Source organism: Sinocyclocheilus anshuiensis, unplaced genomic scaffold (assembly GCF_001515605.1).
Source record: "Sinocyclocheilus anshuiensis isolate Anshui unplaced genomic scaffold, SAMN03320099.WGS_v1.1 scaffold405, whole genome shotgun sequence".
NCBI classification, from domain to species: Eukaryota; Metazoa; Chordata; class Actinopteri; order Cypriniformes; family Cyprinidae; genus Sinocyclocheilus; species Sinocyclocheilus anshuiensis.
In genome coordinates, this window is record NW_015539855.1 from 385,004 (window position 1) to 398,959 (window position 13,956).

At 39.0% G+C, this 13,956-nt stretch overlaps 1 protein-coding gene across 5 annotated transcripts in view; it reads left to right on the forward strand.

Annotated features, from left to right (window-relative positions):
* The window catches only part of cdc42bpb (CDC42 binding protein kinase beta (DMPK-like)), a 97,176-nt gene that overhangs the window by 54,134 nt on the left and 29,086 nt on the right, over positions 1–13,956 (forward strand). For 4 of the 5 annotated variants that reach the window (XM_016481156.1, XM_016481157.1, XM_016481158.1 and 1 more), the window contains exons 6-13: positions 5,460–5,553; positions 7,484–7,684; positions 8,003–8,251; positions 8,382–8,616; positions 9,189–9,308; positions 9,564–9,697; positions 11,421–11,663; positions 12,402–12,512. In XM_016481156.1, the coding sequence (XP_016336642.1) occupies positions 5,460–5,553; positions 7,484–7,684; positions 8,003–8,251; positions 8,382–8,616; positions 9,189–9,308; positions 9,564–9,697; positions 11,421–11,663; positions 12,402–12,512 (1,387 nt within the window). Of the gene's footprint in view, positions 1–57; positions 138–1,028; positions 1,178–5,459; positions 5,554–7,483; positions 7,685–8,002; positions 8,252–8,381; positions 8,617–9,188; positions 9,309–9,563; positions 9,698–11,420; positions 11,664–12,401; positions 12,513–13,956 lie in introns of those variants that run through there. The other variant, XM_016481159.1, reaches the window with a different exon arrangement.

Sequence of the window (13,956 nt, forward strand, 5' to 3'; positions counted from 1 at the left end):
AACCAATCTGTGGGAGCCAGAATTCTTGCTGGTTGGTAGGGGATCAAATTTTCCGGGAAGAGAGGAACGTCCTGGTGAATGGAGACTGCCAGTGGATCACTACCCTGCATTATGCTTTCCAGGATGACAACTACCTGGTGTGTGTCTCCATCTCTCCATACACTTATTCTCTTAGGACATAACTGAATGTTAGCTGTCAATTAGTGAGTTGTTAAGCCTCAACACTCGCAATTTTTTTAGACCTTCACATCTCGAGCCTGATATAAATCATAATCTAAATTATTAGCAGTAATGCAATGTTATTTTATGTTATTTATATGCTAAAGTAATATTTCTTAAGATTTTTAACTATATTTGTTAACTTAAATTTTAAAAATAAAAGCTTTCATTTAAATTTTAGTTTAAGTTGTAATTTTATTTTATGTGAATTTACATGCTTTAGTAATTTATTATTATTATTTTGAATAATTCTATTTAGCTTTCATCTTAATTCAGTTTTATCCATTTAAATATCTTAAACAGAAATTAGAAATTTTACTAGAAGTTTTTTTATGTAATATTTATATATTTTTTATCTTTATTTCTGCTTTAGTTTAATTAAAGAAAACTATTTTGAATAGTTTTAATTAACAATAACAACACTGAATGCATAAATAGCACCCATTCTGGGTGTAATGTAAGCTATCTTGAAAAAACCTCTAAGCCATACATATTTAATGTAATTAATCTGTAATTATATGATGTTTAAATAATTATCAGTGTAAATGGTGGCCATGATGAAAATGTCATGTTTATCAGAGTGACTGATGATTATTTGTAGCACAAACTCTGATAGCGCAGCCCCTCAAACACGCTAACACAGAGTACTGGAGGTTAGGGCACAGTGCATTCTGTGTGGTTACGTGATAAATATTTGTTAATCATACTACTCTTTGATGTCGTTCAGTTGATATTATGAAGTGCTGAGTCAGTGTTTGTGTAATTGAATGGTGTTGTGTGATAAGGGATGATAATGTCTCCTCCTGCAGTACTTAGTGATGGATTATTACGTGGGAGGCGACCTGCTGACTTTGCTTAGTAAATTTGAGGACCGACTCCCGGAGGACATGGCCAAGTTCTATGTGGCAGAGATGGTGCTCGCTATCCACTCCATCCATCAGCAGCGCTACGTACACAGGTGACATGATTGTGTGTTTGTGTGTGTGTGAATGGAGAATTAAAGAACAAGTGAGAATCAGACGCAGACTTGATTCTTGGTTCGCTTTAACCAGCAAGACTTAGTTTACCACAAAGATCATGCTGGTAGACTGGCACCAAACTAGCATAAACCAGCCCAGACATTTATACTTATACATTTAGCGAACACTTTTACCCAAAGTGAGTCAGCTCATGCATTTCCTGGGAATCGAACCCATGACTTAGGAGTTGGGATACTGGGATATAATCCTGGGCATTCATGCTGGTCTTCTCAGCAGGGTTTTGCTTTGTTTATTCCCTAAAATTATGTAAAAAGCAAACTGTGGTTGATCATTTTATATATCACGTAACCCCTTCCTGTCCAAGTGAGCCATTTTTAGCCAGAATAAGCTGCAATGTGGGCCGGACTTTATGCTGATAGTCAAGTTTTAATCGCAAGACTAGATCCAGACAAAACGACAAGATTTACCCAATGTAGGATTCTGCCCAAGTGTTTGAACATGTACTCACAAGTATAGCAGAGTGGTCATTGGCCCTGTGTGAGTAATGTGCACACTGGAGATCAACAGCACCTCACCCATATGTCCACTCCCACATGAAACATTTAATGAAATGACCGCAGATGGCTGTGGTGTTCTGGGCTGCAGATCTGTTCAGGTTCAGGGGCCTCTTCCTGGCTGCTTGTCCTGGACTGCCATCCGGTCCAGCTGAGCCCCCTCTTCCTTCCTTTTGTGGAAGCGTCACCTCTGATACAGTAGCGCTATTCAAATGGTAGTTTACCAAAAAATAAACATTTACTAACCCTCACCTTATTTACAACCTATAAAGAGGTGTTTAGCAGAATGTAAGCACTTTATGAATAAAATAACACTGAAATAGTGGTATGGCTTAGTGTGATTATGGAATTGCAAAAGCTGTTATTTAATTCAATGAATACATGCACTACTTGTTTTAGAGTGAAGCGCAGCACTTTTACACACAAGCACCTCATGATCCCGTATTTTTAGTGTTTCCGAGCACCTCGTTTCACGGTAAATGCTGCTCCAAACAAACTGCATTTGGGATACTTACAGCTTTGAAAATGCAACATGTGCCAATAAAAGCTCAATGCATCTTATGTTTGAAAATTAAGGATATTAAGACATAAATATAAGTATTAATTTCCAGTTTTACTGTATTTTACTGTAAGAATTTCTCTTATTCTTGACATATTTTTAATTTTACAGTGAAATTACGATAGGAGTATTTCTTATTTTGTGTACTATTTTTCTTTATTAGTAATAATACTTATAGTACTACTAATAATAATATTTATAGTCATATAAATATATCTTATATTTATATTGATATCAATTCCTATTGAAAAAAATTGCAATTCGATTTATTTATTTATTTTTTTTTTCACCTAAATTGTGTGACCCTAGCAGAATGTTCACGCTGCTCTTTTCCCAACAATGGATATGAATGGCTGCTGCTGTCAAGCAATATTTTTAGCAAATAACAACCTAGATTTCAGTCTTTTTATCTAAAAAAACTATCATATTACTTCAGAAGACTTGGATTATAGTGCAATAATTTAACTAAAAATGTGATTATTTAAACAACTTCTATGATGTTCCTATGGTGCTTTTTTGAGCTTAACAACATCAGTTCTCTTCAGTTTTCATTTTACAGAAGAGGGTAGCATTAACTTTCTTTAGTCATACAGGTTTGTATTGATATGAGGGTGAATTAATGAAGACATTTTATTCTGAGTCTTTAACTTGATTCCCCCAACCAATCATAACAGCCTTTTAAACACATCGCATCATGACCCTGCTGGGCCAAAGTAGCTGACTAAAGTCATGCTAGCGCTCGTAAACGCGTGTGTCCACGGGTACATCCCTTCGTGCTTATACTGACACCCAGTGAGGTTGTGAATTGTGTGGTGTGTGTGTGATGAGTTTTGACACCATGTTTACTCTGTACCCGCTGTGCTCGCCATGGTGCCAGGGCTGTGAATCAGAGGGCACTGTGTGTGTGGCCCAGTCGTCGAGAGACAGGGACTGAGTGTGTGTGAATGGGGGAGGGTGAACAAAGGCAGGCTGTTTACATGGAGAGCAGGGCATGGCTGGGCATGAAGAAACAGCCACCCTGGAGAGCGGACGCAGGGTGGGTTGCCCACTGGAGTAATAACACCTCACAGCGCAGGGCAGCGTCAGCTGTGTGATGAACGGCGCTGAGTGCCGTGTTTTTTTCACCTCTGTCAAAGCCATCTTTATAGAGGTGGTTCTTAACTGGTGGGTCATGACCCAAGAATGAGCCACAGGTCTGTGCTAAATGTGAATAATAATATGCAACCTACTAGGGGTGGGAGATATGATCAAAAGCTTATTATAATATAAGTACATTTATTTCATGGTAACGATATTTCACAAAGTAGTTATTTTTGCTTTAAATAAGGTCTTTATGATATCAAAATTTTTGATACCATAGAAATTTCATAATTCTTTGCACCAGTGTCAATATCATAAAAAACTAATACTAGCCAAAATTTGAAAAAAGCTAACTGAAGACAAGTAAACAGTCAGCGATTAAATAAGAATATAATTACAAGCAATAGGACAAGAAAAACAACAATAGAACAAATAAGAAATGCTACATACTTTGTGTAATCAAATGTATAAAAACACTGCTTATTCTCACTGTGTAAATTAAATATATATTTCTTTTTTTGAAAGTTACAAAAGTTTCTTGATTTGAAACAATATTACTCATTAGAACATGCAGAACTAAGAAATATTTTTTTTCTATTAAGATACTTTTGTTAAGGAAAAATTACTGGAAAAGTGTAAAGAATTCAAAAACGTGAAGTGTTTCACATTAGACTTTCACATTAGAGAAAAAATCTGCCTTTAAACTTGAAAGAAATAAAAATTTGACATTTATAGTGATAGTTATTGATATCGACAATAAAATAAATATAATTTTTTTGGCCATATCGCCCAGCCCTACTCCCACACTCTATGAGCACTGTCTTGACGCACCCGCACCTCTGACACGCATATAGCAAAATTAGTTCTCTTTCACTGCTGACTGCATTTCAACGGCTTAAAATCACTTGTTTTAAACCGCAATGCTTAAAAACGTGTGCAAACGATACATTTTCGTGACCACTTAGCACAGCAAAGTCACATGAATGTGTAACACACCAATAGAGGCGATAGTCAAACATCTCTAGCGGTTGACACATTTCTACTGGTTAATCATGTCTACGGGTATATCGCCCACCCCTACAACCTTCAATATAAACATGCATGCATTAGCTGACATGAACAAATGATATCTACACTACCAGTAAAAAGTTTGGGGTCACTAAGATTTTTTTCAAATAAATTAATACTTTTATTTAGCAAGGATTCATCAAAAGAGACTTTTATAAGAAAGTATATGATTCCTGTAGGGTCATGCGACTTTAAAGGCTGGAAAGACTGAAGACTGCTGAAAATTCAGCTTTTCCATTACAGGAATAAATCACATTTGAAAACTCATTAAAATAGTAAATATTTTTTTTACTTTGGAATTGTAATAATATTTCACAATTTTTCACTCTATTTCTGATCAAATAAATGCAAATTTTTCTTTAGCATTTATAGTCTTTTTTAATGTTAGTTTGTTCACAGCATATCAACAAACGTTACCAAAATATTTAATTTATTTTAAATGTATTAGTTGAAATTACAAATAAATAAACAAAGTCAACAAATGAAACCGTATTGTAAAGTGACAAAAGAGATTTATCAGCCATTTATTATTTCTAGCCAAATAAGGTAGTTGCCAACCTGGACAGGTTGCATGATATACCCTCATCCTCAAAAACCAAAACTGCAGATGGTTTAGAAGAAAAATGATCCGACCTAGACTACATTAAATACAAGTTAACATGCAATGAGGGTAACCATGGTTTCCGCTGACCACATTGTGTTTGTGTAAGTACTGAGAGCATGAAACCACTGAAATTTGAGAGACATTTAGAAACCAAAATTGTCTATTTTCCTGGTCATTCTAAGTGATGTTAGTAATTCTACATATTATTGGGCCCATGCTGTTCATTTTAATATTAATAGTTACCAATCTTTCATTTTTAATGACATTTTTGTGTGCTAAACAATTGAGATTTAGGTCACCACTTGATGTCCAATGTAAAGTCCTGAAGCAAAGCCGGTTAAGAACCACTGCTTGAGTTATTTCATGCTTAAATGCTGTGTTTCCTGTTCCCACAGGGACATAAAACCAGACAACGTGCTACTGGACATGAACGGTCACATCCGTCTCGCCGACTTCGGCTCCTGTCTGAAGATGATGCAAGATGGCACGGTGAGTATGTGATGAAGGGCTCAACTTTGAACTCAAGTGTCCATCTAAAACCAGAGTCAGTTTGTCATCCTTGCAGGGTGGTCTCCATCTGTTCGGTGAAAGCACTGCCCCTGCCCTCTTTTCTCTCTCTGCTCCTGACATTAATAGAGCTGCTCTTGGCCCTGCTGCCCTAGAAGGGGAGGGCTAATTAGAAAGGCCCATCGCTGCCCACCCCTCTGGCTCACAGACTGATGAGTCACCATAGCGCACTGATAACAAGACCAAGGCCAAAACAGCTTTTATCTACTGCTCTGTGTGTGTGTTCTCTGTGCCAGCAGCATGTAGAAGGGCAGAGCGGGACTTTAGTTTTTCAGCTGCACATGTGCTGTGTTCCACACCAACTGAGCAGATCCCTGCATGTTTGTAGATGTTACACCTATATTTAGATGTTGAGTACAGGAGACCTTTGCGATTATTCAAAACTAAAGCAAAATCGTGATCAGTTCACAGATATTACTGCTCCACACAAACTCATTTCTGCATGCGCTCTGAGTTTGAGGTGCTTATAACGTGTACTTGAGGAGTGCTTATAAACCAGCTGTTGTCAGCATAAGAGAAGCTTTAAAGGCTTCCAGCAGTTTTCGACATTCGATTACATTAAATAATGTAATAAATATTAGTGTTGTTATTATATTAGTATATTTATTTTTTGTATATTATATTATTTTTTGAAAACATTTTATTTTACAGTGAAATATTGCATTGGTAATATTTCTTATTTTGTTTGTTTTTAGAAAAAAAAACATCAATTTAATATAAATTTAAAATATATTGTAAAATGAAATTATAAAATTATTATTATGAAATTAGAAATTAATAATAGTAATTATTAGAAGTAGTAACATTGGTATATATTTTTGGTTACATTGTGCAGCCCTACAAATAAGCACAGTACAGCTGGAGCTTTAAAAAAAAAAAAAATCAGAATTTGTTTATCAGAAATATCACATTTTTATTTTTTTTTCCCCCCCAAATCATTCAGCCATAGAAGATTGTGGTCTTGTGATCATTGTATTGGACAAGTCGTCAATGTTTTGCTCCATTTTTTACTCCTGCAGTTTAAATGTGTGTACCTGCTAGAAGTAAATTTTGTCTGTTTATAGTCACACTTACATAAAGGTGAGTTTTTGCAAACATTAAAGTAAAAGCCACAAAGCCTCATGGTGTCTGTAATGTTGCTTGAAGGCATCTTTATGCATCTCTCAACATCTTTCAACGTTATCTTAGACAGTCTTTACGTCTTCTCTGCAATTAAACATTCTACAAAAATAACCGGAGGTCAAGACATGTTTTGAGTGCTTTTGTATGGTACATGTTTTATGGGCAAGATTGAGCAAGACTTGGCATGGTGAATATTATGTGTCTACACCCTTATAGTAGTGTTTTTGTGCACTACTGGTTAATGTGTCTATAGCTGTTGTCACTTATTTAAAGGCATCCAGAAGTTCGGGGTCTGTAAGATTTTTTTATGTTTTTGAAAGAAGTCTCTTAGGCTCACACAGACTTAATTTTTTTGATGAAATCTTAATTTAAAATAACTGTTTTCTAGATTGTTTTATATTTTAAAATGTAATTTGTCCCTGTAATGGCAAAGCTGAATTTTCTGCATTATTGCTCCAGTCTTTAGTGTCACATGATCCATCAAAAATCATTCTAATATGCTGATTTGCTGCTCAAAAAAACAATTACTTATTATTATCAATGTTGGAAGTTATGCTGCTCCATATTTTTGTGGAAACTATTATATATTTTTCAGGATTCTTTGAATTGAAAGTTCAAAAGAACAGCATTTATTTGAACTAAATCTTACAACATTATAGAAATCTTTCCTGTCACTTTGAAAAACAAAGTGACTTGTTTGTGACCTCACTTCCTGTCATCCCCTGTGCAGGTCCAGTCATCAGTGGCTGTGGGCACCCCAGACTACATCTCCCCTGAGATCCTGCAGGCCATGGAGGATGGCATGGGGAAATACGGGCCGGAGTGTGACTGGTGGTCTCTAGGAGTCTGCATGTATGAGATGCTCTATGGCGAGACGCCCTTCTACGCTGAATCCTTGGTGGAGACCTATGGGAAGATCATGAACCACGAGGTGAGATGATCTATCATTGTGTTTTTGGTATTTGTCCAGTTTACATGTTCCCCACCACTGAAAAAACAAACACATTTACAATCTCACATTTGCATCTTGAGAAATTAGAAATTTCTCATGATAAAAAAAGCATGAACCACAGTGAATCCGTTGATAATATTTATTCATAGCGTAAGCTAATTATCATGACAAATAACATCCCGGCTGTAACTCCTTTGGGACACATAAAATCAGGACTGCCCTAATTTTATCGGCACATCTGGTCACCCCTGAGTAGTGGTTTAGAGTGGAAAATCTGGTCTAATTTGCACTATTTAGGAGCGTTTCCAGTTCCCCTCTCACATCACGGATATGTCAGAGGAGGCTAAAGACCTGATCCAGCAGCTGATCTGCAGTAGAGAGCATCGGTTGGGTCAGCACGGCATCGAGGAGTTCAAGAAGCACCCCTTCTTCTCCGGCATCGACTGGGAGAACATTCGCAACACAGAGGCACCGTACATCCCTGACGTCAGCTCTCCCTCAGACACCTCCAACTTTGATGTAGACGATGATGTGCTGAAAAACCCGGTTGGTTTAACACTTTTGATGAGGAAAAAACATTTTGTCCCATATGAAATAACAAGCCTGAAACCTTAAGTATACTAGAGTGTCCACTTGTTTGTATTTAACTTTTGACTCTTTCTGTTTCCCCATGCAGGACATCGCTCCCCCAGTATCTCACACAGGTTTCACCGGGCAGCACTTGCCCTTCGTGGGCTTCACCTACACCACAGACAGCTGTTTCTCAGACCGCAGCAGCGTGAGGAGGGTGGCGCTGGCAGATGGAGGTGCCGGGGAGGATCTCCAGGATGGGGGTCTGCAGGTTGAAGCTTTTGAGAAGAGGATTCGCTGTCTGGAGCAGGAGAAACAGGAGCTCAACCGCAAGCTGCAGGGTAATAAATATAAACTCCACCTGATATCTGAAGAAAGCATTTAAAGGATTGGTTCATCCAGACATTTAAATTGTCATCAGTCACTCAGAAGACTTTTGTTCATCTTTGAAACACAAATGAAGGTGTTTTAAATGAAACCTAATAGATTTCTGTTTCTCCATTGTAAGTCCATTCCACTGAAACTTCAAAAAGTTCATAAAGGTATTCCATATGAAGTGAGCACATGTGAATAAAGCCTGAATTAGTTCCTTATAAAGTGAAGGTGTTTCTTAATAAGACTTGGATTAAACTGCTTGGTTCATAGGAATTACTTTTGCAATCTCTTTTTGAACTTTTTGAAGCAACAAAAACAGAAGTCTCTCAGGTTTCATAAAAATATCTTCATTTGTCCCTTAAAATGGTTTTGATGGCAGAATCATTTGCCAAAATAATCATTTTTGGGTGGATTTATCACTTTAAGCCCTTGTTATATAATCTATTTGGTGTTAGTAGTTTTGTTTCATTTTGTAAATCCATCAGTGAAATGTTTTCTAAGTATATACTGATTGTTTGTTCCACTCATGATTTCCTAGAATCCACTCAGGCTGTTCAGTCCCTCCATGGCTCTGGGCGTGGGGCTGGCACACTTGGTCGTGATAAAGAGATTAAAAAACTCAATGAGGAAATCGATCGGCTCAAAAAGAAGCTGGCAGGTAATGGGTCTCCCAATCCTTGTCAATGGATATATGATATGATAAAGTCTGTTATGAGTCTTGTCAAAGCACTACACACATGCTTACGTTATAGATTAACTATGATCACGCATTGGTAGAAAAGTGCCGTGTCAAGATTGTGAGTCAACGCCACTTCCTCTTATCAGAATTTCTTGATTTGATTATTTGGCTGTATATTTGTGTCAGCTAATCAGTCACATCCAAGATAACTCTGAGTAACTTTTCTCTCCCCAGACTCTGATAGGCTGGAGCACCAGCTCGAGGAGGCAGTGACTTTGAGACAGGACTTTGAAAGTTCCTCCAGCAAACTAAAGGCCCTGGACAAGCAAGTCAAAGCTCTCAAGCAGGAGAAGGAGGATATCCATAAGGTATGAGTGACTGGAGAGTTGGGTTACCAGTCATTCCTGAATGCAAGAACTGCTTTCTTGTAGTACGAGAAATTATTCCCACAAATGTAAATATTCCTAAACTTTTTCAGTCCTGCATGGGAATCAAAAGGAATTTCTGATTTCTGTTTACAATTTAGTTCCTTAAAAGTTCCGTTAATGTTTGGTTTTGTATGTTGAAGAACAAATATTTGGGAAGAAATAGTAATTAATTGGTAAATGATGAGATGCATTTACTCTTGCAAAAGTTATTTACACAAATCTTTTAAAATACATTATAAATAGTACCATCAAACGATTAATCACATCCAAAATGAATTTTTGTTTGCATAATATATGTGTACTATGTATGCATATTTATTATGTTTATATAAATACACACACATGCAGTATATATTTTGAAAATGTTTAAATGTATTTACATGTATACATTTATATTCATATCATTTATATTATATATAAATATATTTAATATATAAACATACATTTTTTTTTAAATATATACATGCATGTATGTGTATTTATATACACTTAATATACGCAGTACACACACATATATTATGTAAACAAAAACTTTTATTTTGAATGCCGTTAATTGTGATTATTCATTTGACAGCACTAGTTACATAATAAACAACCAGCCAGTAACTACACTGATTTGTCACACAAGCCTTAAAAATAAATGAAAATGCACCTTTTTCAACTTTTTAAATACGTCTAATTTTGAATCTAATTTTGAATTATTCATTCGTGCATACGTTTTAATCACCTTGTAATTTTTCAGAATTCAAAATCCAGTCAATAACCGTTGGATATAAGTCTGCACTCTGTTATTGTTTTGTCACTAATCCATTACACTCAGGTGTAGGTCACCATAAGAAAGAAAATATTTGCTGCATTGTAAGCTTTGTTTGTTTGTTTCACTCAAAAGAAAATGCTGTATGGTTTAAATTCATTAAAATAAATTTATATGAAAAAAACGAATGCTTTTCGGAACAAAAACAGGATCTCAGTTCTCAACTCTGTAAAGAGATACAAGGTGTAAAAATCTCTTGAACACCTTCAGAATAAGTGTCGTCATATACTGTGCATGAAACACATTACATGCTGTAACAGATTACGTGACTGCAGACATAACTGCCAGAGAACAGTTCTCCTGTCCTCGTGCTGAAGATTACATGTCCTCAACCTCAGCTTTATTCAATCAGGAAGTTCGTAAACACTGGCCCGCTTAATCAAGATTAATGTCATTACCCCCTCACACAGGGCAGGTCAAGATTCTCACCGCGTATCACATTTTTAGCTAATCGAATCTGTCGGGCCGTTCCACTTGACTCTTGACCCAGAGACCTGGCTCGTACCCACCAAAGCTCTGCATGACTGGTGTATGAGAACCATTCCAGCCTGTTTTTTTTTTGTCAAAAATACTTCCAGTAAGAATTCTCTCTGTTAATTTCACGTGTGCCAGTTGATATCCTTACGAGTGTGTGTCTCGTTCTTTTAGCACACAACTCCCAATTCTCTTGATGGTTTCTATTTCTCACTCGGCCTCTTTTCAGTCCTGTCTCTCCAAGCACGGCTGCTCTTTCCTTTTTCTCTCCTTCCACTGCTCCTCTCGCACACTCTTTCACTGCTATCGTTTTCACAGCTTCTGATCTCACCCCTCCATCCCATTTCATCCGTTTCTCTTGCTCTCCCTTTCCAGCAACTGATGGAGTCTCTGGATCGCCTGAAGTCTCAGACCAAGGAGCTGAAGGACGCCCACCAGCAGCGGAAGCTGGCCATGCAGGAGTTCTCGGAGCTGAACGAGCGTATGGCCGAGCTGCGCTCGCAGAAGCAGCGTCTGTCAAGGCAGCTGCGGGACAAGGAGGAGGAGATGGAGGTGGTGATGCAGAAGATCGACGCCATGCGCCAGGACATCCGCAAAACCGAGAAGGCCCGCAAAGAGGTGAGCAGCATGATTGAAGGGGGTCACGCGGCCCCTCTTGTAATGTTATGACTGTTTTGGATCTGTTTTTAAAGTAGATGGAGATGAATTGTCAGGGGCTTTCAATCAGGAAGACGTATTCACGCTACATGTGTCATCCTGGTATTCTGAACCCGTGCCGTGTTTATTACTCCAAGTCATCATGTTAACACCCCCGGGGCTGACGGAGGGCACAGTCAGATGAAAACAAGGCCTTGGAATGTGCCACATTTTTGAAGTTCATCAGTCACGCTCCAGAGAGAGACGGACTCAACAGCTCCAAATCTCCCTAGACGACAGCAGGAATGTCTTCACACCCCTTCCCGCCCCCTCCCGTCCCTGCAGACCAGCCTCACGGACCCCATGACCTCCTCTGGACCTCAGTGACTAACTCGAGCCAGATGGACGACACTGATCGCAGTGCTGACTGCAGCTGGATTGAGACCCTCCCCCATTTATACGCTCTTTTCTTTTATGTTTCGTTTCTTTCTCTCTCATGCACAAGGCGGAAGCGTTTCAGGGCGAACAAAAATGTTGTTCTTGATGTCAGGATCTTTTTAGTGTTCAAAGACATAACGTCTCGCAGGGTGTGTGCAGTTGAAATTAGGCCAAGATTGAAGGGTTTATGAGAATGTCTATACGAATCCTAGTTTTTGTTTTTCCTTCCATATTGATTGTTTTTATTGTGTGTGTGTGTGTGTGTGTGTGTGTGTGTGATAGCTGGAGTCTCAGCTGGAGGATGCGCGTGCCGAAGCCTCTAAGGAGCGTAAGCTCAGAGAGCACAGTGAAGTCTACTCTAAACAACTGGAGAGCGAGCTGGAGATGCTCAAGGTCAGAGGTCACTCAATCATACACTGCCTCTTTACTGACTTCAGCCAACTTATGAATCTTTTATGGGTGAATCTCACGATAACATGTCTGGGTCATATTTAACCACAAATTCGCAACAAAAAATAAATAGTATAAATTGTTTAAGTAAAATAAATTATTTATTTATTGTAACTATTATTAAATACTAAAATATGTATTATATTACTATATATTGTGGCGGGACGACCAAACGACAGACGCAGTGGGTGTGGCGTCAGGCCTCGGAGAGGCTTTTATTAACAAAAAAATATAAAGTGTCAAAGGGGAATCAAGTGTCCAAATAAAACGGGATCTGGTGTCCTCGTCTTGCTGCGGGGTTCGTGCAGGGAAGGGCAGTGGTCAGGAAGGAAGGGTCCAGGTAAGGGGCGGAGTCCAGCGGCCACACGCGCTCCCCTCCGGTCCTGGGCGCGAGGGGCGGCGGCTTCTTTCAGCAGCTTCGTCCTTCTCTCTGCCCATGGCGCTTGAAGGGACTAGACAGCCCGGCATCCTTGCCCGACGGCCGAGTAACTGGTGCGGTTCTCGTCCGGACTGCGGGTCCGGCAGCTCACGACTCTGGTGGCATGGGAGTCCCTCTACGCGGACTTGATTTTATCCATTGGGAATTGATGAAGGAGCCTTAAATGTGGGCGTTTTATGCCAGACAGGAGTCAGATGTCTAATTTTATTTATTTACTTATTTAACCAGGAAGGTCCCGTTGAGATACAATATCTCTTCTACCAGGGAGTCCTGGTCAAAATAGGCAGCAAAGGACAAATTTACAAAAAAATACACATCACAACACGATGAGCAAACATAAAACACAATTTTCTAAAAACAATAAAATCCTAGTCAGCTATTAAAACATGTACACTGTTCTATATAAACAGACTTTAAAATATTTTTAAACATAGTGTGGCGGGACGACCAAACGACAGACACAGTGGGTGTGGCTCCAAGCGGCGGGGCGGGGATTCTTCTCCGGGCAGTTCTCCCTCTCGCACCGCACCGGAACAGGGACAGAGAAACCGGGTTTTAGTCGACAGCCTCCACCAACCACAGGGTAAATGACAATAGAAGAAACGTCACTTACCCCTTTTGTGGCTGGGAGGCCGTCTCCATCGTTCCTCCGTCCCAGTCCGGGTCTTCACTAGCTTTTGCGAGCTAGAGGGGATGATGTCATCAGGTGTTCCCCAACTGTGCTGTCTAGGCTCCGCCTTGCCTGCGTTCTACACCAATGTGGGGGGACGACCAAACGACAGACACAGTGGGTGTGGCGTCAGGCCTCGGAGAGGCTTTTATTAACAAAAAAATATAACAACGTGTCCAGGAAAAAGGGGAATCAAGTGTCCAAAATAAAACAGGGGATCTGGTGTCCTCGTCGTGCTGCGGGGTTCGTGCAGGGAAGGGCAGTGATCAGGAAGGAAG